Source organism: Watersipora subatra, chromosome 1 (genome assembly GCF_963576615.1).
Source record: "Watersipora subatra chromosome 1, tzWatSuba1.1, whole genome shotgun sequence".
Lineage (NCBI taxonomy): Eukaryota > Metazoa > Bryozoa > Gymnolaemata > Cheilostomatida > Watersiporidae > Watersipora > Watersipora subatra.
In genome coordinates this window covers 72,267,705-72,290,150 of record NC_088708.1, presented here as the reverse complement: position 1 = coordinate 72,290,150, position 22,446 = coordinate 72,267,705, and the positions used below count along the sequence as shown (strand labels likewise).

The 22,446-nt window shown below is 35.5% G+C and overlaps 1 protein-coding gene across 2 annotated transcripts in view; it reads left to right on the top strand.

Moving 5' to 3' along the window:
- LOC137399534 (GATOR complex protein Iml1-like) overlaps positions 1 to 22,446 on the top strand; it is a 45,301-nt gene that overhangs the window by 15,147 nt on the left and 7,708 nt on the right. For both annotated transcript variants that reach the window (XM_068085694.1, XM_068085703.1), the window contains exons 9-24: positions 374 to 443; positions 538 to 610; positions 1,371 to 1,561; positions 1,907 to 2,103; positions 2,371 to 2,511; positions 3,543 to 3,673; positions 7,778 to 7,932; positions 10,466 to 10,657; positions 10,841 to 10,944; positions 11,380 to 11,500; positions 13,704 to 13,902; positions 15,545 to 15,698; positions 19,716 to 19,997; positions 20,274 to 20,374; positions 20,579 to 20,693; positions 22,303 to 22,391. In XM_068085694.1, coding sequence (XP_067941795.1) covers positions 374 to 443; positions 538 to 610; positions 1,371 to 1,561; positions 1,907 to 2,103; positions 2,371 to 2,511; positions 3,543 to 3,673; positions 7,778 to 7,932; positions 10,466 to 10,657; positions 10,841 to 10,944; positions 11,380 to 11,500; positions 13,704 to 13,902; positions 15,545 to 15,698; positions 19,716 to 19,997; positions 20,274 to 20,374; positions 20,579 to 20,693; positions 22,303 to 22,391 — 2,315 coding nt within the window. The remainder of the gene's footprint in view (positions 1 to 373; positions 444 to 537; positions 611 to 1,370; positions 1,562 to 1,906; positions 2,104 to 2,370; positions 2,512 to 3,542; positions 3,674 to 7,777; positions 7,933 to 10,465; positions 10,658 to 10,840; positions 10,945 to 11,379; positions 11,501 to 13,703; positions 13,903 to 15,544; positions 15,699 to 19,715; positions 19,998 to 20,273; positions 20,375 to 20,578; positions 20,694 to 22,302; positions 22,392 to 22,446) is intronic.

Genomic DNA, 22,446 nt, shown 5'->3' with positions numbered 1-22,446 from the left:
ATTACAAGCTCTTAAAAGCTCAAAAACGAACAGTTAATCGCAGCCACAATCAAAGACTCACTCATTTGGCGAGATCACCACGGAGACGATATAGAACGCTAGTAGCTAATAGATTAGTTGTTGGAATTTCCAACCGTTTTTGGAATTTCCAACATGGAAATTCCAAGTGGATGAGCTTAGATCGCAATTCTTAGTACGTAGCCGCCGAAAATTACTAAAACGTTGGGGCGGCCCAGCCGCCCCTGGGAATACGGGCCTGAGTTGTCTTATTATCTACTGCTGACAGTTGAATAAAGTTAATCAATTTTTTAATATTACAGCAATGCGTAGGTTTGTTTCCAGTTTTTATTATTTATCGTTTTTTATTTTACAGACTGAGGAGAGCGCTCATGATGTTACAATTGTCATGTTCTCTAGAACATTCTATGAAGCCAAGACTCTCGGTCAGTTACTGCTCACAGTTTCCTCTTAGTGCTGTACATGGGATGTATACAAGCAGTTGAGGCCTAGTCTGATGTTTTAACTGTATTTTTGTAGCGGATTTCCCTCAGGCAATGAGAGCGGACATACAGATGGACAGTGATAATAGGTTTTATGAAGACTTCTACAGGTGTTTCTTTTTTTCTTGTTAGCCGGTAGTTTTCAATCAACCACCACTTTAAATGTTTTAGTAACGTGTTGTGACTCAGTATTATATTGTAAATGATGGTTATTATATTCTAAGTTGGTAGTATTGCACATTTCAACTATATTACGCGCAAAACATCTCACATATATTGTGGTACAGTATTCCCTCACTTTTTGTGGTCATTTACCAGCCTCCCCGCAATAACTGAAAATCTACAAAATAGAAACTAATGTTTCAAAGTATACAGTAAGAGCCAAATTTTAACATGAGAACAGTTAATCTACTTTCTAAATATATTGCATTAATTTTCTATATAATAAGGGAGTAAATTGAAGTTATTTTGATTGACTTTCAGTTTTATTTCAACTTCAGTCTCAGTATTTTAAGCCAGAGAATATGCACTTACATGTATGCTTTAGTATATATGCATTGAATATATTGTATATAATATATTGTAATATTATAATATTAACTCTATAATATCAACTATATAATACTAATATTATAATATTAAAATATATTATATGTAATATATTGTAATATTATAATATTAATATTATAATGTTAACTATATAATTACTAATAATAATTATATTAATAATTAAATATATTATAATATTAATATATATTATATAATATTAATTATATATAGATATTATAATTACAATATTATTATATTAATATATAATAATATTAATATATTATGATATTTAATGAGACACAGTTGAGTATGCCCGTGCAGAGTCGTAATAAAGAATGAGAGATATGAGGACTGGAAGAGCACTCTAGTGAGGATGAAGCAGTTGTTTATTAACTACGAGGACAAGGTTCTGCGTGTTAAGGAGAGGGCCCAGGACCCTTCTATTCCCAAAGCCTACAACTCCTCTGCTGCTCAGGGCAACTACCTTGAGGTCATCAACATGTCTCTCAATGGTAAATTTTTCGGTTTTAAGGTGTTGCGTTACTGTTAGTGGTTTTCTTGTTTTATGAGAGTTTTAAAGAATACTTCATCTGTATTTGAAGATAGGTTAAAGGTGTTTAGTTGGTAATAATAGTTGATACTGGCTGGAGGGCAGAGGGCTCTTCAAGGAAGAATTCTCATCGTTTCAAGTTGGTCGCTTGTCAGTTTACAGTTGATACTATTTACTACACTCAGCATCTAGCGTTTGCCTTCATTACATCTGCCAGTTCTCTTATAAACCTGTTTACTGAAACCTGAAGCAGGTTCTTGCTGAGCTGGTTGGTTTGTAATACAAAATTATTATTAACTCGTTGTAGTATTTGAGAAGTATTTCTTGGACAGAAATTTTGATCGACTTGGTAAGACAGCGGTTGTGATTACACCCGGACCTGGTGTCTTTGAGGTTGACCAAGACCTTATGAGTATCACTAAGCACAGAACTATAGACAGCGGATCAGCAGCTGATCTCATATGCATGGGGGAGCAACCCTTGCATACTGTCCCCTGGTTTAAGGTATGACCGCTTGTGTGAATCTTATTATTGTCTGTAACACCAGCGTGTCATCAGCTTTTTGAACAGACCGCGATTAAACATTAGTTCATGATATCACTTTCTGCTTCTCTTGCTTGATTTCTACTGTCTTTAAACATACAATTCCATGTTTCCGACTTCTTTTCTCTTCATTTTTGCAATGCCTAATTTTTTAGCATTCATGACCGAACCTTAAAAGTAATAATGAAATTGGGTAATGGCTGATAGGCTCCCTTTATGTCTCCCTAGGTTAAAGAGGCGGGCCGACGGACGGAGGTGCCTAAAATACCAAAGAGCTGGATAAACCACAGTTTTTATACCTCACGGAACCAAATGAGAATTACCTCCACTGCCCAGTTTGTTCCACGAATCAAGGTTGCTTCTAAAAAGGTGTGTAAATGGACCAAGTACAAAAACCTTGATGTGTCTATTGTTATAACTGTTTCTATTGTTATAATTGTTTCCGTGTCTATTGTTATAATTGTTTCCGTGTCTATTGTTATCATTGTTTCTATTGTTATAATTGTTTCTATTGTTATAATTGTTTCTATTGTTATAATTGTTTCCGTGTCTATTATTATAATTGTTTCTATTGTTATAATTGTTTCCTTGTCTGTTGTTATGATTGTTTCCTTGTCTATTTTATGATTGTTTCCTTGTCTATTGTTATAAATGTTTCTATTGTTATAATTGTTTCCTTGTCTATTGTTACGATTGTTTCCTTGTCTATTGTTATGATTGTTTCCTTGTCTATTGTTATAATTGTTTCTATTGTTATAATTGTTTCTATTGTTATAATTGTTTCCTTGTCTATTGTTATAATTGTTTCTATTGTTATAATTGTTTCTATTGTTATAATTGTTTCCTTGTCTATTGTTATGATTGTTTCCTTGTCTATTGTTATGATTGTTTCCTTGTCTATTGTTAAAATTGTTTCTATTGTTATAATTGTTTCCGTGTCTATTGTTATAATTGTTTCCGTGTCTATTGTTATAATTGTTTCTATTGTTATAATTGTTTCCTTGTCTATTGTTATAATTGTTTCCGTGTCTATTGTTATAATTGTTTCCGTGTCTATTGTTATAATTGTTTCCGTGTCTATTGTTATAATTGTTTCCGTGTCTATTGTTATAATTGTTTCCGTGTCTATTGTTATAATTGTTTCCGTGTCTATTGTTATAATTGTTTCCGTGTCTATTGTTATAATTGTTTCCGTGTCTATTGTTATAATTGTTTCCTTGTCTATTGTTATTGTTGTTTCCTTTAAACAGCTGACTAGTTGGTCAGAATCATCTCATCAATTTACTTTTGATTTTGTTAATTCAATGAAAATCTCTCAATCCACAGGAGATTTAGTGTGTTCTTCTAGGAGTTGTCTTTTCTCAAGTGTCTTTTGAAGGACGCCATCACTTCTCTTGCAGACTGCTGATGAGGTGCTCTCTGACTCATTGGAGAGACCTAGAGTTTTCCCAGATATAAGTGAAATAGAGAGCAACGAGGAGATAGACTATGATGCATATGACAGTAACGTCTTCAAATCCACTTCTAAAAGGTAGCTAGTATACCTAGAATGTCTACTACTCTGGAGACATTGTTTATTGGTGTAGCTACACAGGCTTAGTATTGCACATGTACCAGCACCTGCTCTAGTTAGTTAAGTTAGATACTAAGGATGTCATGTGCACCTTTTGTTATTTGATAGAAGGCAATTGAAGCTGTGGTAAATATCTCTTGGGCTTTGAACACTGCAGTAAATGTTTCAAGTTGAAATGTGTGAAGACTGCGAATGTAAGGCTCAAATATGTCTGCTGAAAATTATAATTAGTGGGCTTGACAATTTTAGCTGAACTACTATCAGAGATGACTCTGAATGGGTTTGATTAAACTTACTGTTGCCAATCAGCTCGCTGGGTAAAAATGTAGCTCTGTTGTTTGATATTCAAGCAATGTAAAGTAAACATTTGCATGCAGCTAATCTTTGGCTGCAGACTCCTTTAGTGTCATAGTCTCCTGCTTCGCAAGCAAGAGAGTTTCTATGTTGGAATAGAGACACAATTTTGTATGAATGAGTTATGGCATCCGATTTCAGCTAATCACTTAATGCATGCTGAACCTCTACCGACTGTACCCATGTCATTGTTATGATATGTAGAGCAGATATAAAACTAATGTGTCTTTTTTGGAGCAATTCTATAGCTAGTCATAAAAATAGCGTGTTATTATTCTGTTAAAAATAAAATGTGAAATTTGTGGATATACAAAAGCTGGCTAGCTTGCTCATACATGACTATCCTGTTAACTCTGTTCAATGTTAATAATAAAGGTAAGTGTAAGGTCAGTGTTGTTGCAAGACAAAGTGTTAATAATAAAAGTAAGTGGTTGTTGCAAGACGAATTTTCATAATATCATCCAATACTAGCAGTAAGCTTGGCTATGCCCGGGATTTTCAAGATTTTTAGAAAAGCTAACCCACCTACAAAAAACTAATGGAAAGGAGTGATTTTGCAATTATTTCTCTAAAACATTTTTTTTCATTTGTATGGAAAGGGAGAATTTAGTAAAGCTAGCTATTTTGTACATCATTAGAAAGGAAATTTTGTGTTGGTTAAGATGCAATTTTTCGTTTGAAATTATACCAATTACTTCTCAATTTATGAAAGATTATATATATGGCCACATCGAATTTTGAAATTTGTGTAAAATTAATATTTACTTTCAATAGTTAATATGCTTGTTGAATGCCCGGCGTTGCATGGGTGATAAAAAACAGCTTATAAACAGTGGCCGCTAATGCAGTTTCCTTTCGCAAAGTTGACTAATTAGCCAATTGAAAAGTTAGCAATTTGGCTAATTTTAGTGACATAAGCTAGTAACTTAAGCTTGTCTAAATCTATGCTATACTAAGAGCCGTGAAACCTGTTTAGAATCGTTAAGTGTGACATTAAGCTCTAAGCATTCGTTTTTTAACCGATGTAATGATAATGACCACAATTATTCCATTGTATAGCCATGTAGCCGCATGGCCTAGTGCAGGTGTGGCCAAACCTTTTTGTTAGTGGGCCAAATTTAGAAATCAAACAGTCAGGCGGACCAGATGTTTTTAGCTTTTATAACTAAATGTATTTTCACATAAAACAATAGGTAATGAACACAATTAATGAACAATATTTATTCTACAACGCTCAAACAAAATTTAAATTATTGTTAATCATGCGTATACCCTAAAATACATCAAAAATATGTAATTATACATACACTAATGAAATGAAAAATTCTGATGACTAGGATGGAATTGGGTTTTATCGCTCAAAATTTTTTTTTTAGTCTGGTTCCATCTGGGTAAATGCTAATCTCATTGATTGAGGAAGGTGGTCCTTGATAAGGACAGATCATTGCTTAGATTTGATATGGTTTATCTTAAGAGGTGCAGAATTTCCCATTTTTATTGTTCATTAATAGACACTCTTTTTCAACAGCTCACAACATGTCAAAGTGTCGTGCTGTACTTCTATTTCCAAACTATTTCTCAATAAATGACAAATTTGTTGGCCATTCTACAGGGACAAGTTTGAATTGATAAAATTATAAAGTTATTTGGAAGTTATAAATCAAGTTAGTATTCTTATGGTGCTGAGTAAGAGAGCAATAGATTAATGACTGTCGAACATGAGTAAGATAGCGATAGATTAATAACTGTTGAACATGGGTAAGATAGCAATAGATTAATAACTGTTGAACATGGGTAAGATAGCAATAGATTAATGACTGTTGCACATGAGTAAGATAGCAATAGATTAATAACTGTTGAACATGGGTAAGATAGCAATAGATTAATGACTGTTGCACATGAGTAAGATAGCAATAGATTAATGACTGTTGAACATGGGTGAGATAGCAATAGATTAATGACTGTTGAACATGAGTAAGATAGCAATAGATTAATGACTGTTGAACATGGGTAAGATAGCAATAGATTAATAACTGTTGAACATGGGTAAGATAGCGATAGATTAATGACTGTTGAACATGGGTAAGATAGCGATAGATTAATGACTGTTGAACATGAGTAAGATAGCGATAGATTAATAACTGTTGAACATGAGTAAGATAGCAATAGATTAATAACTGTTGAACATGGGTAAGATAGCAATAGATTAATGACTGTTGCACATGAGTAAGATAGCAATAGATTAATGACTGTTGAACATGGGTAAGATAGCAATAGATTAATGACTGTTGCACATGAGTAAGATAGCAATAGATTAATGACTGTTGAACATGAGTAAGATAGCGATAGATTAATAACTGTTGAACATGGGTAAGATAGCGATAGATTAATGACTGTTGAACATGAGTAAGATAGCAATAGATTAATGACTGTTGAACATGGGTAAGATAGCAATAGATTAATGACTGTTGCACATGAGTAAGATAGCGATAGATTAATAGCTGTTGAACATGGGTAAGATAGCAATAGATTAATAACTGTTGAACATGGGTAAGATAGCAATAGATTAATGACTGTTGAACATGGGTAAGATAGCAATAGATTAATGACTGTTGCACATGAGTAAGATAGCAATAGATTAATGACTGTTGAACATGAATAAGATAGCAATAGATTAATAACTGTTGAACATGGGTAAGATAGCAATAGATTAATAACTGTTGAACATGGGTAAGATAGCAATAGATTAATAACTGTTGAACATGGGTAAGATAGCAATAGATTAATAACTGTTGAACATGGGTAAGATAGCAATAGATTAATGACTGTTGCACATGAGTAAGATAGCAATAGATTAATGACTGTTGAACATGGGTAAGATAGCAATAGATTAATGACTGTTGAACATGGGTAAGATAGCAATAGATTAATGACTGTTGAACATGGGTAAGATAGCAATAGATTAATAACTGTTGAACATGGGTAAGATAGCAATAGATTAATAACTGTTGAACATGGGTAAGATAGCAATAGATTAATAACTGTTGAACATGGGTAAGATAGCAATAGATTAATGACTGTTGCACATGAGTAAGATAGCAATAGATTAATGACTGTTGAACATGGGTAAGATAGCAATAGATTAATGACTGTTGAACATGGGTAAGATAGCAATAGATTAATGACTGTTGAACATGGGTAAGATAGCAATAGATTAATAACTGTTGAACATGGGTAAGATAGCAATAGATTAATGACTGTTGAACATGGGTAAGATAGCAATAGATTAATGACTGTTGAACATGGGTAAGATAGCAATAGATTAATGACTGTTGAACATGAGTAAGATAGCGATAGATTAATGACTGTTGAACATGGGTAAGATAGCGATAGATTAATAACTGTTGAACATGGGTAAGATAGCAATAGATTAATAACTGTTGAACATGGGTAAGATAGCAATAGATTAATGACTGTTGAACATGAGTAAGATAGCGATAGATTAATGACTGTTGAACATGAGTAAGATAGCAATAGATTAATAACTGTTGAACATGGGTAAGATAGCGATAGATTAATGACTGTTGAACATGAGTAAGATAGCAATAGATTAATAACTGTTGAACATGGGTAAGATAGCGATAGATTAATATAATGCCTGTTGAATATAGACTTGGTTTACAAATGTCAAACTTTGTACCTTATAAGGAGTCGGGGTGCTGGTGGCATGAACACACTGAGAAAAAACCGACAAAAAGTGCGTCTTCCAAGCGAAGAGAGCGGCAAACCTGCTGAGACCACAGACAAAATTAAGAGGACAACTTCTATGATCACTACTAAAATTGAGAATATGCCAGAAAAAGGTAAAATTGCATAACCATTCATAGCAATTCATAAACTGTGTTTTGTAATGATAGTGAAGTTAGTACAAGCACTCTCAGGATTCGATTATACGTTTTTTCACCTAACAAAGTGGAGCATGATGATTTTTTCACCTCACTATAGGAATCTTATTTCATCATACGAATTCAACAAAGTTTTTACCCGAGTTCAAATTTGGCAGTCGGTGTGCTTACTACGTACGCCAAAATAATAATGACACCCAAATGCTGTATGTTGAACTTGAAAATATTTTCACAGCGCCTGAAAGAAACACGATGACCAATTTCTTTCGGCTCAGCAATTCTAGTGTGTAAAACGGCGTGAAATCAGTAGCAAAGTGTGAGTGGCTATTCCTTTGAACAAAAGGTCAGTGGTCAGACAACTTCTCTTAACCTGCTAACAAAATTCTGTTTCATTATGAAAACGGCATCGTACAGGCTTTTATGTCGAGTTGGGTTGAAAAAAGTTTTAAACAGGTTCACTAAAAGTTATAGTAAAAGCAAAAACAGAAACTGATAAGTGACAAAATTTTATTGATAAAAAGTTGAAAATCAGTTAAAGGTTGACTTGCAACAAAATTCACATTACAGTTATTTGGTATCAAAAGATTCACCATGTCTTACTCTGTTGTGTTCTAAGTGCCAAATATGTGGAAATGTGATTACAAGCTCTTAAAAGCTCAAAAATGAAAAGCCGCCGTAGATTGGAATCTCTTTATTTCGATGACGTAGCCACAAAATTTGGTTATCGTCTTTTCACGTATGTTCTCACGGGAATTGAAAGGCCAATACAAAGCTCAATGTAAAACTTATTGTAGCACTAGTTTATGACAAACACTTTGGGTTTCACCGAAGACCCTGTATCAAATATAGATGCTCGCTACTTTACAGTTTTGTTTCGGTTTGGTCTAATCGGCAAGTCGTAATCTGATCATGTGACCCAATACTTTGCAAATAATTTCTGCAGCACTTTTCGATTATCAAAAGTGACCAACAGGCTCGTCATGATTATCAGACAATGATATGTACTCCTTCAAGCTAAGGCTCAAAATTAAACAAATTTTTGCTGTAAGTTAAAAGATATTAGTGCTAAAAGTGACAGCATTACAATGACGATAAAACAGACGCGTAAGAACAATAGACATGGTTTTATTGAATGCATTAAGTATATTTGTGAAAATATTTGGACAAATGAGATTGCATGAAAGTGTAAACAGAAACCATCTCTCACAACTACATCACATTTGAGCCGTTTTGGAAAGGGAATCCACACTACGGCGGTCTCGTGTGGCTGCGATTTTATGTTCGTTTTTGAGCTTTTAAAAGCTTGTAATCACCTTTCCACATATTTTGCACCTACAACACAACAGAGTAAGACGTGGTGAATCTTTTCATATCAAATAACGGTAATGTGATTTTTGTTGCAAGTCAACCTTTAAATAGTTGAAAATACACACTAAAACTTAGCTTTGAGTGGGTGTTTAGTAAGCTAAACTTATTAAAGGTGAATTCAAAGTTTAGATTATATGTACATCTGTCTTGAAGGTAAGAACTCCCTGCGGTATCACTGCACATGGTACATTATAATGTTACATTTTATTGCAGATCATAACCACTATATACACTAAATACATGTACAATAAAGTTACTGTTAGGTAACTATAATTACTAAGGTTAACATACTATTTTGTTACTAGTTTTTAATATGCACAGCACTTATATAAGATTTTGAGGATTTTTACCAGGGGATCTTTGCATTATATGATTACTATGGTTTCTATACCCCTACATCTGATTTTTTCACCATACGATGACAACCCTGGAACGGATCAAAATCGTATCCTAAGGGTGCACTGTATTTATGCATTGCTCAAGTCTCACCGCTATATTTTCTAAATTAATTGTAATCATATAATGTTTGGAACTAAGACTTGCCTTATGACATGTTTGTGTGGCAATTTGTTGCTGCATTATGGTTGGTCTGCGTATTAATTTTAATGCTGTAATATGGCAGGTTTGTATGTTGATTCAATGCTGTAATATGGCAGGTTTGTATGTTGATTCAATGCTGTATTAAAGCAGGTCTATTTGTTAATTCAATGCTGTATAATGGCAGGTTCTGTCTGTTTCTGTAGTGATGTCTTATGTCAGTTTTTTTGTTAATTCAATGTTGTGCCCTGACATATATACGACTTCATTCAGTTGTGGGCTACCTAAGGCCTGTGACATGATACTGGTTTGCACATCATGACAGCTCTGTGTTTTAATTCGCAACTGCGTGACAGCCAAGTGTATTACAGCAGTTTGGTATTGCCTTTGAAGGTTAGATTTCTTAGCAGCTAATACTGTAGAGGTGGAAGGACAGGATCTCTGTTCATCTTGTAGATTTATTTTCGTAAAATGTCTGTTGTAACACACACAAATGACATTTTATGGCACTAAAATAGAGATGGGGGAGTTGTGCTCTCAGCATAATGTAACCAGTTGGAGTTGTAGCTCCTACGTGATTTTGTAGAGACGAAAGAGGTTTCCTTCAGCCAGGAGGAGGAGGGCTCATTCAATGCAAGCAGTGTTGATAAGGGGGAGAATGTCATGTCCAACATGCAGCAGCACAAATTGGATAAACAAGTCGACCCCTTCAATCCCAATTCAGTGAACAAACAGAAGACAGCTAATAGAAGAAGATGGGTGCACGCCTTCCCTATCGGTGCATGTCTATTAGCATTTTGTCAAGTTTTTTATTCTTGCAGCATTTAGCCAATAAGAACTGCTTATTTGCTATTCAGTAATTGTATTGGTTTAGAGGCAGTCCTCGTGTTCTCCGATTGTGTACAAGATAACTAGGTTAGTTTTGGCAATTGTCGTTGTAACAAAAACTTTTAAATAACAGACAAGAATGGGCAGGAGATACAGCCCCATCATATCTATGTTGATGATCCAAGGCTACCAGTCAGTTCACACAAATTGCTCACCTCTAGCCGGGCAAAGATAAAGGTAACATTCCTTACAAAATTTTATAATTCATTTTCATGTTGAATTCATGCTCCTCCTGTAACTGGGTGCACAGAGCATTTTGGGTAGCCTACGGAATCCTACTCATGTCAAATTAGATTTCAATCTTTTACCTACTTCAAATAAATCTTTCTGGAAAAAATTAATTAAATTTTTTCCGAGCTCTCTGTTACATAGCAAAGGCTTGGTATTGTGTCGTCATGTACTAACAACTGCTGCTAAGTCGCTGTCTGGCTCTAACCATGACTATTATGTGAAGGCAAGGCTTTCTAGTAATAGACTTCGAATTTATATGACAGCAGTGCTTCAAAATAACTATGGTAGCTATAGTTGGGGAGCTGCACATGGATGTTATCAACCGAATCTTTCTCCTATCACCACAGATAGCTAACATAGCATGCGTGTTTGTATTACCAGTACAGACCACTGAGCAGCACTCCCAGTCTTGATAGGGCAGGACTTTCAGAGATCAGCAGCAGCTTGGATGAAGGAATCATTGTCAACCTCCCAAGTTACAGACCTGGTTCCGTTCAGGACTGTGAGTTGTCTCCCCTATCATTTCTATTCATTACTTTCCCAGAAACACCAAAGTGTAATGTTGAATGCACAGCAACAGTGTGGAGCTGAAAGATATGATCATGTCTATTTTAGAAAATGGAATAAAAACTGAGTTCTATGAATTATCATTTGGTGTCAAATCGGGTAAAACATGTTGCAGTTGCAGCGCACATTCACTCAAGAGTCTAAACAATTGTTTCCAGCGAACTATTTTTAGCCAATGTATTAAGGATTTATATTCATCTATGTTTCAAACTGAAAATCAAAGGGAACTGATAGATTCTTATGCATGTACATGTATGTCTTGTTAGTGTTGGTAAAGCGCACCAGGTAAAAGGGTCGAGCTTCTACTAGTATAATAGGGGTCTACCATGCAGCTATACTCGGTCAATATTAAACCATAACTGTCACGAACAACTTTTATTGTATTAACTAGGTAAATCAGACACGCTGATTCCGGTTTTGTACTCAAAATAAAGATTAGTCCACTAACCTTCAAAGTCATTTAGGCTTTTTTAAAGCGTTTCAATATCCGTTTCGAAAACAACACAATCGGCATTACAAGCTCCGCCCATAAATATGTGACGAAACCTAGCTTTTTTAGAAACGGAAGTTAGGAAAGTTTAGTCCGATTTAGAATAATAGAGATGGGTGTCTTAAAACCCATTATTATCTAAATCCAGCCTGTAAAATAATTTCAGTTTTTTATGAAAGGGATATAAACTATTTAAAATTGCTCGCAGCTTGTTACATGACGTTTAAATGGGCTGGACGCCGAGAAAAACGAGCTCAAAAAGCGCGGTTTTATCACGAGCTAGCGTTGTTATCGCGCTTTTTAAATATGCAATGCTAAATAGCTCATCTACCTTTCAGAAAAGACTGATATTATTTTTAAAGTTGGATTTAGATATTAATAGATTTTAAAACACCCATCTCTATTATTCTAAATCGGTCTAAACATCTCTACGTAATTTCTGTTCCTAAAAAGCTAGGTTACGTCAAGTATTTATGGGCGGAGCTTGTTATGCCGGATCGTGTTGTTTTCGAGACCGATATTAAAACGCTATAAAAAATCCTTTATTACTCTGAAAGTTAGTGGCCTAATCTTTATTTTGATTACAAAATCGGAATCAGCATGTCTGATTCACCTAGTAAATACGATAAAAGTTGTTCGTGGCAGTTATGGTTTAAACTTTGACCTATACAGTGTAGTTAATTCAAGTGTCTCGCTGGAAAATCATTCCGTTAGCCATGTCAGAATGTGCTCATTAATTACACGCGCATCAGTTACACTACGAAAGCTATTAGCAAACCAAGCATATTAGAGCTATGTACATGTGAGCTATGTACATGTGAGCTATGTACATGTGAGCTATGTACATGTGAGCTATGTACATGTGATATATCAGTTATTCAAGCGTGAGTTGACCCGTATTATATGTCACATAAGGGAAGCAAGAGTTCACACCTAGTAGGTATATGCATTTCTTAGTTTAGAATGTTTTAAAATATTCTGGTCTAACTCTCATTAAGACTGCCAATACTCATCAAACTCGTATCTTCTTGAACTTCTTTTTCTTTCTGTTTCTGATTCATTATAATGCTTGACGTTAGTACTAGCATTTCACAACTCCTCTGTTTTCACCTCTACTCTGCTTCAGCCCTAATTTTCTACAATAATTTTGTTATTTTACTGACATTTTGAGCTGCGGAACTAAGGTCGTAGCATGGAGAAGTTACTAACGATTTTGTGTTACTCTACTAGTTCTTGGATAAGCTACAAGGAATTAACATTCTGAAGCTCGGTTACCTAAGTCATATGATGTTATTAGCTCCGTAATCCATGTCTTTATTTACACTAGTGATTGACAAATATGTTACACTCATCTCCCATGTCACCCTCATTCCTCATTGCTTCTTATGCGTAATGATTATACCAACCCCAGAATAATATTTATGGTACAACAACTCCCGCACTCACCAGTTTGATTTAAAATCTTTTACATAACACTATAATGATTTCTATTCTCTAACCATAGCTAAACACATGTGGATGGAAAGGTTGTTGACTTACCCTTCAAACTTTACAACTATTGTTATAAGAGAAACTAGATTGAGACAGTCTCTGTAAATCTCAAACTGCAGGTCTCAGCTCTTTATAGCGAATACGTTTGTTCATACAGCAAATATGAGGGAAAGCAGCAATGCTATAGTTGACACAGAATCTGGTGACTTCTCTCCTATGACCAAGACAGGTGTTGACTGGAGGTCTCTCACGACTCCAGCTCTCTTACCAATCACCACTGACTATTATCCTGATGAGCAGCAATTGGAGAGAGATTACCAAGTTCAGAATTACATGTTGGATCCCCTGCTTGACTCGTAAGTCTGATCCATTTCATGACATCTGTTATACTGCTAAAGTAGTTTGCACCTCATATCTAACGTAAACATTGAAAGCATACGGAAAGCAAGATTTGGAATTGAAGCGCGTGTTAGTTATTGTATGACATTACAAATGGTAAAGATTTTTTCCTAAATTGTAATAGTATCTGGGAAACCTAGCATAATACAGAATTCTTTGTTGTGTTCTGTAACCTAGCCATAATACATTACCTGGCCATATTGCATTATCTGGCCATAGTGCATTACCTGGCCATAGTGCATTACCTGGCCATAGTGCATTACCTGGCCACAGTGCATTACCTGACCATAGTGCATTACCTGACCATAGTGTATTACCTGGCCACAGTGCATTAGCTAGTCATAGTGCATTACCTAGTCATAGTGCATTACCTGGCCACAGTGCATTACCTGACCATAGTGCATTACCTGGCCACAGTGCATTACCTAGTCTTTCAAATCATGTAATTTTTTGCGCCAATCTGATATATTTCTGCTATTCAGTCACCACGCTACATTGTTGTGGTTACCCAACATCACAGATAATTATAACGGAAGGTTGTAGCAGAATCCACAAATACTGAAAGAGTCTGCGCCATATTTTATTAACTTTCAAATGGTGGCTATAGAATTATGCCAATCGGCTGGTGCATATATCTTGTGGCGAATGCTACCAAGGAGTTCTTCCTTTACATTAAATGACAATTTAAAGTTGTCTGCAAAAATGAGCTATTCTGAAAGTCTTATGCTTGGAGCCTATTAACGTTATTATTATTTAAGCCTATTAGCTCTTTTTCCAGAGTAAGGTTTTTAGACGGACAAATTTTAAATGATCTAGTTTAAAAAATGAGCGATTTTAATACAACTATATAATGTCACAGCTGTTGCCAGCGATGTTTTGCAAAGATGTGAATCTTTCTTAGCATTTTCACAACTTGAAAATGTGGATATAACCTGGTATTTGGTCTGAATATCACAAAACTATTATTGAAACGCGGATCTGTAATGTTATCTGCCATTGATGCAATAAAAAATTTTGATGTCAATTAACCTTTAATATAGCGCATTTATATATTTTTATGTTTGATATATTTTTACATAAAATTCTCTCTGTCAGAGCCAGGTTAGGCGGTTCTTTTGCATAGCTTTTGCTTTCTGCCTCATGAGGACTTCTGGATGGCTCCTTAAATTTTATGAGGTATTGTTTTGAAAAATTTTTTCTTTTTTTGATTTAATTCTAGAAAAAGTGCACTAATCTTGCACAAGACTTGCACTAGTCTTCTTAAAATCTTTAATATTAGAACTAAAAAATAAAAAGTTATAAAGTGCTGTTTAATATGACCCAATAATGTCAATGAGAACTGTGTGCATATGTACTAACGTACAAAACTGCGATGTTTTGACAAATCTTCATTCATGATTCTAGAGGTGATTGAAAAAGAATTTGATGTCAAAATCGCTATTTACTTGCATTTTCTGTTGTGTGTCAAATAACTAATATGTTGAGGTGACTATAAGGCATCTCCCAACTTGGTCTATTTTGGTCGTTGATTCAACAGCTTCATTAGTTGCTCATGCGTGTATCAACCTCGAAACCTTTTGTGAACCGTTTCTATTACAGGCCGACAAACTATGCTGAATTTTTCACAGAACTAGTCAGCATTCGTCTTGCCTTAGGGTTTCAGTTGATTCAGGCTGCCAACAGTGAACAGAAAAAAGAACCTGCCGACTTGAGCAGTATAAAAAGAGCGAGCAACAAGAACGCAAGTAGCAGGGTAGGATTGCGATAACAAAGTTGCGTTTAAAAAGCTAGCGTAATTGTTGAATTCTACATTTAATACTGTTTACATGATGAGATGAGTAGATAAGTGATCAGATGAATAGACGAGTGATCAGATGAATAGACGAGTGATCAGGTGAATAGACGAGTGATCAGATGAATAGACGAGTGAAAAGATGAATAGACGAGTGATCAGATGAATAGACGAGTGATCAGATGAATAGACGAGTGATCAGATGAATAGACGAGTGATCAGATGAATAGACGAGTGATCAGATGAGTAGACGAGTGATCAGATGATTAGACGAGTGATCAGATGAATAGACGAGTGATCAGATGAATAGACGAGTGATCAGATGAATAGACGAGTGATCAGATGAATAGACGAGTGATCAGATGAATAGACGAGTGATCAGATGAATAGACGAGTGATCAGATGAATAGACGAGTGATCAGATGAATAGACGAGTGATCAGATGAATAGACGAGTGATCAGATGAATAGACGAGTGATCAGATGAATAGACGAGTGATCAGATGAATAGACGAGTGATCAGATGAATAGACGAGTGATCAGATGAATAGACGAGTGATCAGATGAATAGACGAGTGATCAGATGAGTAGACGAGTGATCAGGTGAATAGACGAGTGATCAGATGAATAGACGAGTGAAAAGATGAATAGACGAGTGATCAGATGAATAGACGAGTGATCAGATGAATAGACGAGTGATCAGATGAATAGACGAGTGATCAGATGAATAGACGAGTGATCAGATGAATAGACGAGTGATCAGATGAATAGACGAGTGATCAGGTGAATAGACGAGTGATCAGATGAATAGACGAGTGATCAGATGAATAGACGAGTGATCAGATGAATAGACGAGTGATCAGATGAATAGACGAGTGATCAGATGAATAGACGAGTGATCAGATGAATAGACGAGTGATCAGATGAATAGACGAGTGATCAGATGAGTAGACGAGTGATCAGATGATTAGACGAGTGATCAGATGAATAGACGAGTGATCAGATGAATAGACGAGTGATCAGATGAATAGACGAGTGATCAGATGATTAGACGAGTGATCAGATGAATAGACGAGTGATCAGATGAATAGACGAGTGATCAGATGATTAGACGAGTGATCAGATGAATAGACGAGTGATCAGATGAATAGACGAGTGATCAGATGAATAGACGAGTGATCAGATGAATAGACGAGTGATCAGATGAATAGACGAGTGATCAGATGAATAGACGAGTGATCAGATGAATAGACGAGTGATCAGATGAATAGACGAGTGATCAGATGAATAGACGAGTGATCAGATGAATAGACGAGTGATCAGATGAATAGACGAGTGATCAGATGAATAGACGAGTGATCAGATGAATAGACGAGTGATCAGATGAATAGACGAGTGATCAGATGAATAGACGAGTGATCAGATGAATAGACGAGTGATCAGATGAGTAGACGAGTGATCAGATGAGTAGACCTATTAAAGATGTGGTTGCGTCAAATTTGAGTTGATCTTAAAAGAAAGCATGTTTTTTTCTCTATCAGTTGATAAGTTGTTTGTTGTTTTTCGCCATCTCATTGCCAATATATTTGAAGATTAAAATCGAAAAAATCTGATCGCAGTAAAAACGCTCAGGCCACAAAAACGTGCCCAGACTGGCCCAAAATGATGTCACGCGTTATACAACCTGTCTCTATCTCTCGTATTCACATCGACTATTTGCGATAAAAGTCTAGTCCTACGCGGCTCTATTGGCATATATCTTATTTTGTATTTGCTCATGTTGGCTAGAATAAAATTTTAAATCCAGCTACAGATGCATGTAGCTTATGAATGTTTCAAAGGCATCAAATAACGAAAATTGAAAATTTGTTCTACTCACTTTCTCAATATGTTGTGTAAACATTTGGGTACCGACTACCAATTCTAACGGTCTACGGTAATTCTGTCAAGCTAACTATGTAGAATCAGGTCTTTGTATCAGCACAGTTCCGCCGCTACCCATACTAACGATATACAGCCTCCCAAAAGTCCCGCCCACCTTATGTCTGTCGCCTATCCTTGGGGCGGGGCTGTATATCATTGCCTACACCGACTACTACACTGTAGTTTCCTACTACCGTAAGTAAGCCGCGTCTTTGAAAAGAATATACATAGGGATAGAGTTTTAAGGATGAGAAGTCTGCTGCAAACTGAATTTGAACTCATATTCTCCAGTTCTGCGGACATCTATATACCATATCCAATTCACTACAATATTCTGCAAATCATGTTTTGCATTATCTTCAACAATATTATTTTATTATATAATTTTTACAAGCAACAATATTTTCATCTCGGCATAAAGCTTTTATTAAAAATATTCATCAAGTCGTGGCCACTCACATAGTTTTAGCTGATACAATAAGACAAATTCATCTAGTATAACAAACTCAAACAAAACATCATGGTTTATGCAGCACACATTTCACAAGTCTCTCTTTCCCCTTTATGGCAGTTTCCACACTGACAAAGCTGCTTCGGCTGGTGGGACGACATAAACATTCTGTAATCAGTAAAACAGATGCAATAAATATTTGTCATTCATAGATATGTCATTCTAAAGCGTATCTATTGAAAGCTTTCAAGTTGGGAGTTAAATAGATTGCGAGTGTAATTTTAAAAACGAATAAACGTTTAACAAAGGCACAAGTACGCCAAGCCAACGATTCGAAGCTTTGGTTCTGGAAATTAAAGATTTGCATCGATCAATCGATTTTCTTCACTTTCTACAAGTGAAAAGTGAACATGTAATGTCAAATCATAAATCTAACTTACTAGATAAAGCTGCCACAGAAAATTTTAAGCAAATGTAGCTGTGAACCGATAAAAAAAGAATAAACGATGATTAGTGATAGCAAAAAGTTATAATTTTATTAATTAGTACATGTATTAATGAGTACTAAAATATTACTTTCAGTATATTCATCACTCTAAGCCATTGTATAGCTAGATGCTAAAGATTAAAAAGAAGCCGTCAAGAACTCACTGTACATACGTATCTCGCACGCGCAGGAAATTACATTTTAGCCTCAAACAGGGAAATATAATCTGAATGTAAACTCAACAGGAAACTCTATAGGAGACTCAAAGTAAAAGATAAATTTACCTCCATTCTCCGATCTTCCTCCGTAGAACTTTAACTACCTGATGTCAAGAAAACTCGGAGTCACCTTCGCAGTAACTTTACAGCAATTTTACAATTACATGTATGTTGTTCGTCAATAAAACGTGTCGATTGAGTAATTCATTAACGTAACGATGTTAATTAATTAATTAAATATCGATGTTCATGCGATTTAATAATAGAGTAAATTCCCTAAATTTGAGGTCACAGACAACACGTTTTACGAGTGATAACATTTATTACGGCCTATATAAAAATTTCGCGCTGATAATTGGCTAAGGAAGCGACCTCATATTTATCGCTCATGGTTTCTTTTCAGATATATTGCTTGTGACGTCACGAAAGAAGCACCCGCCCAAACGTGAGCTTTTTAAAAAAGGGCCTCATTCAAACGCATATATCTCTGGACAGGGTTGGTCTACAAAGACAAAAATGGCATCAAATTGTAGCTGATTTTTTAGCCTTTTATGGGTCTTAATTTCATTAAATTGAATTTTTTGACGCAACCACATCTTAAATAGGTGACTAATTATTTTCAAAGTGAAATGTTTTGTTTTGTATTAAGTTATGCATGAAAATTTGGCCGATAGATCATAATTGTATTAGATTTGTTACTATGGGTGTGATGTTGTCATTGGTATATATTATATTTTATATTATGTTGCTCATCATATTTTCAGAGATTTTATAAATCGTTAGAAACACTAAGAGTTAATTGCGACTAGTCGGTCGTGTTGCATCTTCTAGAATTCCAAGTATTGTTTTTTCTAACCGTTTTCTTCTGGTTCTCAGATTTGGATACTCTCCTTCTTGCAGAAAGTCTACCGATTGAGTGTAGGCAAGATATTCCATGAGCTAAGTTTCAGCGCTGCTGACTGCTCTATCACGGTGAAGGTTCAGCAGCCAAAAAAGACTGTGAGAGTGAGACAGATCGAATACAAGTACCAGTTCATGAGCCCTGATTGCAATGACTACAATGACTCCGTAACAAAGTTTGTCTCTGAGCAACCTGAATGTTACAAGTGGAACATCCTCGATAACTATGTGATCAACAGAGGTTCTAAAGATGATGAAAACCAGGACACATTTAATATAAATGTTAGTCCCTCATGTTTAGTTGTCGATGACCGCTTACCGATTTATGCTCAAGCAGTTTGGGATCTGGGACACCTAGCGTTGCATCGTTGTTTGAGGTGCTCAGTCTTATTGTGTAGGCTATCGCCATCAATGTACATATGCAAGTGCCTGTGGGTCATCGTCTCATGCATACATGAGTGCCTAGGGTTGGTTTATTCGTGTATACATCTAAGTGCCTGCAATCGGTTAATTCGTCTATACTTCTGACTGTTTGTAATCGGTTCATTCAATTTCTAGAATGAGAGCATGAAGTACTGGTGCAGCAGGTTTTGTCTCCTACCTATGAACAACAATGCCAAGGTTAAGAAGATAAGGGAAATCGTTAACAATCAAGGATGGTAAGCAAATGTTCTAATATTCAGAGTGTATACTTTTCCTATTAGACCTGATTAGTCTTAGCGTTCAATCCACAATTACATGTTCGGTTTCTTAATTTTATCTGTCATTCGAAGCCTTAATTATATTTTATTTATCTTCACTTTTGTGAAAATGGGTTGGAAATGCGACAAGGTTGAAAGGTTGACATATCATTGTATTTGAAGTTTGCCAATCTGTGATATATTCAACCCGGTTGAGGCCAAGGACTATGGAAGGCATAACGATGGATTCGTGCGATTCTTACTGGAGATGATCAACTGTGTAAAAAGAGTGCTGCCGGTACGCTATGGTATCTCATGGTATTACATGTGATATGATATAGTATTTCGACACATAAGTTTGTACAGTATGATAGGCTGTAATATTACATAGTATTATAGCACATATTCTAATATGGTATGGTAGACTATGGTCTGATTTGGTTTTATAACACATAGTTTAGTGTGGGCTGGTATACTATGGTATGGTGTTATAACACATAGTTTGTAAGATATGGTATGATAGACGTTGGTCTAATATGGTATTATAACACATAGTTTAGTATGGTATGTTATTATAACACATAGTTTAGTATGGTATGATATGGTATGATATACTATGGTATGTTATTATAACACATAGTTTAGTAGGGTATAGTGTACTATGTTGTTATCATAACACGTAGTTGAGTATGGTATGATATGGTATGATAGACTATGGCATGTTATTATAACACATAGTTTAGTATGGTATAGTGTACTATGTTGTTATTATAACACATCGTTGAGTATGGTATGATATGGTATGATAGACTGTGCTATGGTAAACTTTTTCTGTGTTTCTGCCTAAGATAGAATTATTGCAGTGCGCACTTGCCTGCATGACACTATAATTAATGACTGAAGATGAAAACAACCAGATATGCTACACTCGATGTGTACTATATATGAAGGCTGTCTAAAATGATGCTAATGGTTGCTGATCTTTACTATAATAAGATCCATGTCTGTCTAATCTGTCCATCTGTCTAAAGCCAGAGTATGAGGTTGGAAAAAAATTCCTTGTGCAAAACTCAAACTCATGGCATTTAGCATGATAGTTGGAAATTTTAGCATATTGGAATACTTTTGCAGATAGCTATTATCTGTCCTTTATCGGCGCCCCTGACAATCTCTGACAGGTGACTTTCCTCTGTCAGAGTTTAGGTAGCACTAGCTTGTCTAGCTTTAGTCAATATGTTCAATCGGTATGTGCTTGTGATGTGTTTGCTGGCCTCGGTTAGCCTGTCAGTCTAACTTTGCCACAACCTACTAGATGATTTGTATGATCCACATAGAATAGCCACATGACAGGATCTACAGGTAGTTGAGCAGGTAAACTGATCTGCCCTAACTTTGCATAACTTGCAAACTTGTGGGTTTGCTTTGTATCAGCCTTTTATTAAAATGGAAGATTTTAGTATCGACAACTTTTTTGCCAGGTTTTGCTTCAACAGCTGCTCATGTTAGCATCTACTGTAGAATCATGGCAATTGGATGGAACTTACACTCCATCATGACTCTTTAGGTGACCATGTGGTCAGTTACTAAGTGACCATTTGAAACATGCAAAATTGAAGAACAACTGTAGCATAGCTTCAAGTATAAACAAAAATGTTTAGGGACGTTGATGAAACTCTGGATTTGCTGGTGTTACTTACATACACTAGCTTATAAAGTGCCCTGCCACACACTATAACCCAGGAGTTCAAACTAGCAATTTATGCTAGAAATACGGGCTATATGCATTTTACAATTAAGTACAACATGATTGCATCGCATGTTAGCAACAACATTGACACATTGTAAGTGTGTCACATTAAAATGTTAGTAGATGCATAAGTGTTTGTTACATGACTCTTATCTTACAGGGATCTTCAGCTCAGTTCACCGAGGATCAGAGGTTTGACCTTCCTGTCGGTGACTCAAGGAGAATGGTGGAGCTGATGAAAGATTCTAAGTAAATATAAACTAACTCGATCAATTTGACCAGGTTTTCTAAGGTCGGCGTTTGT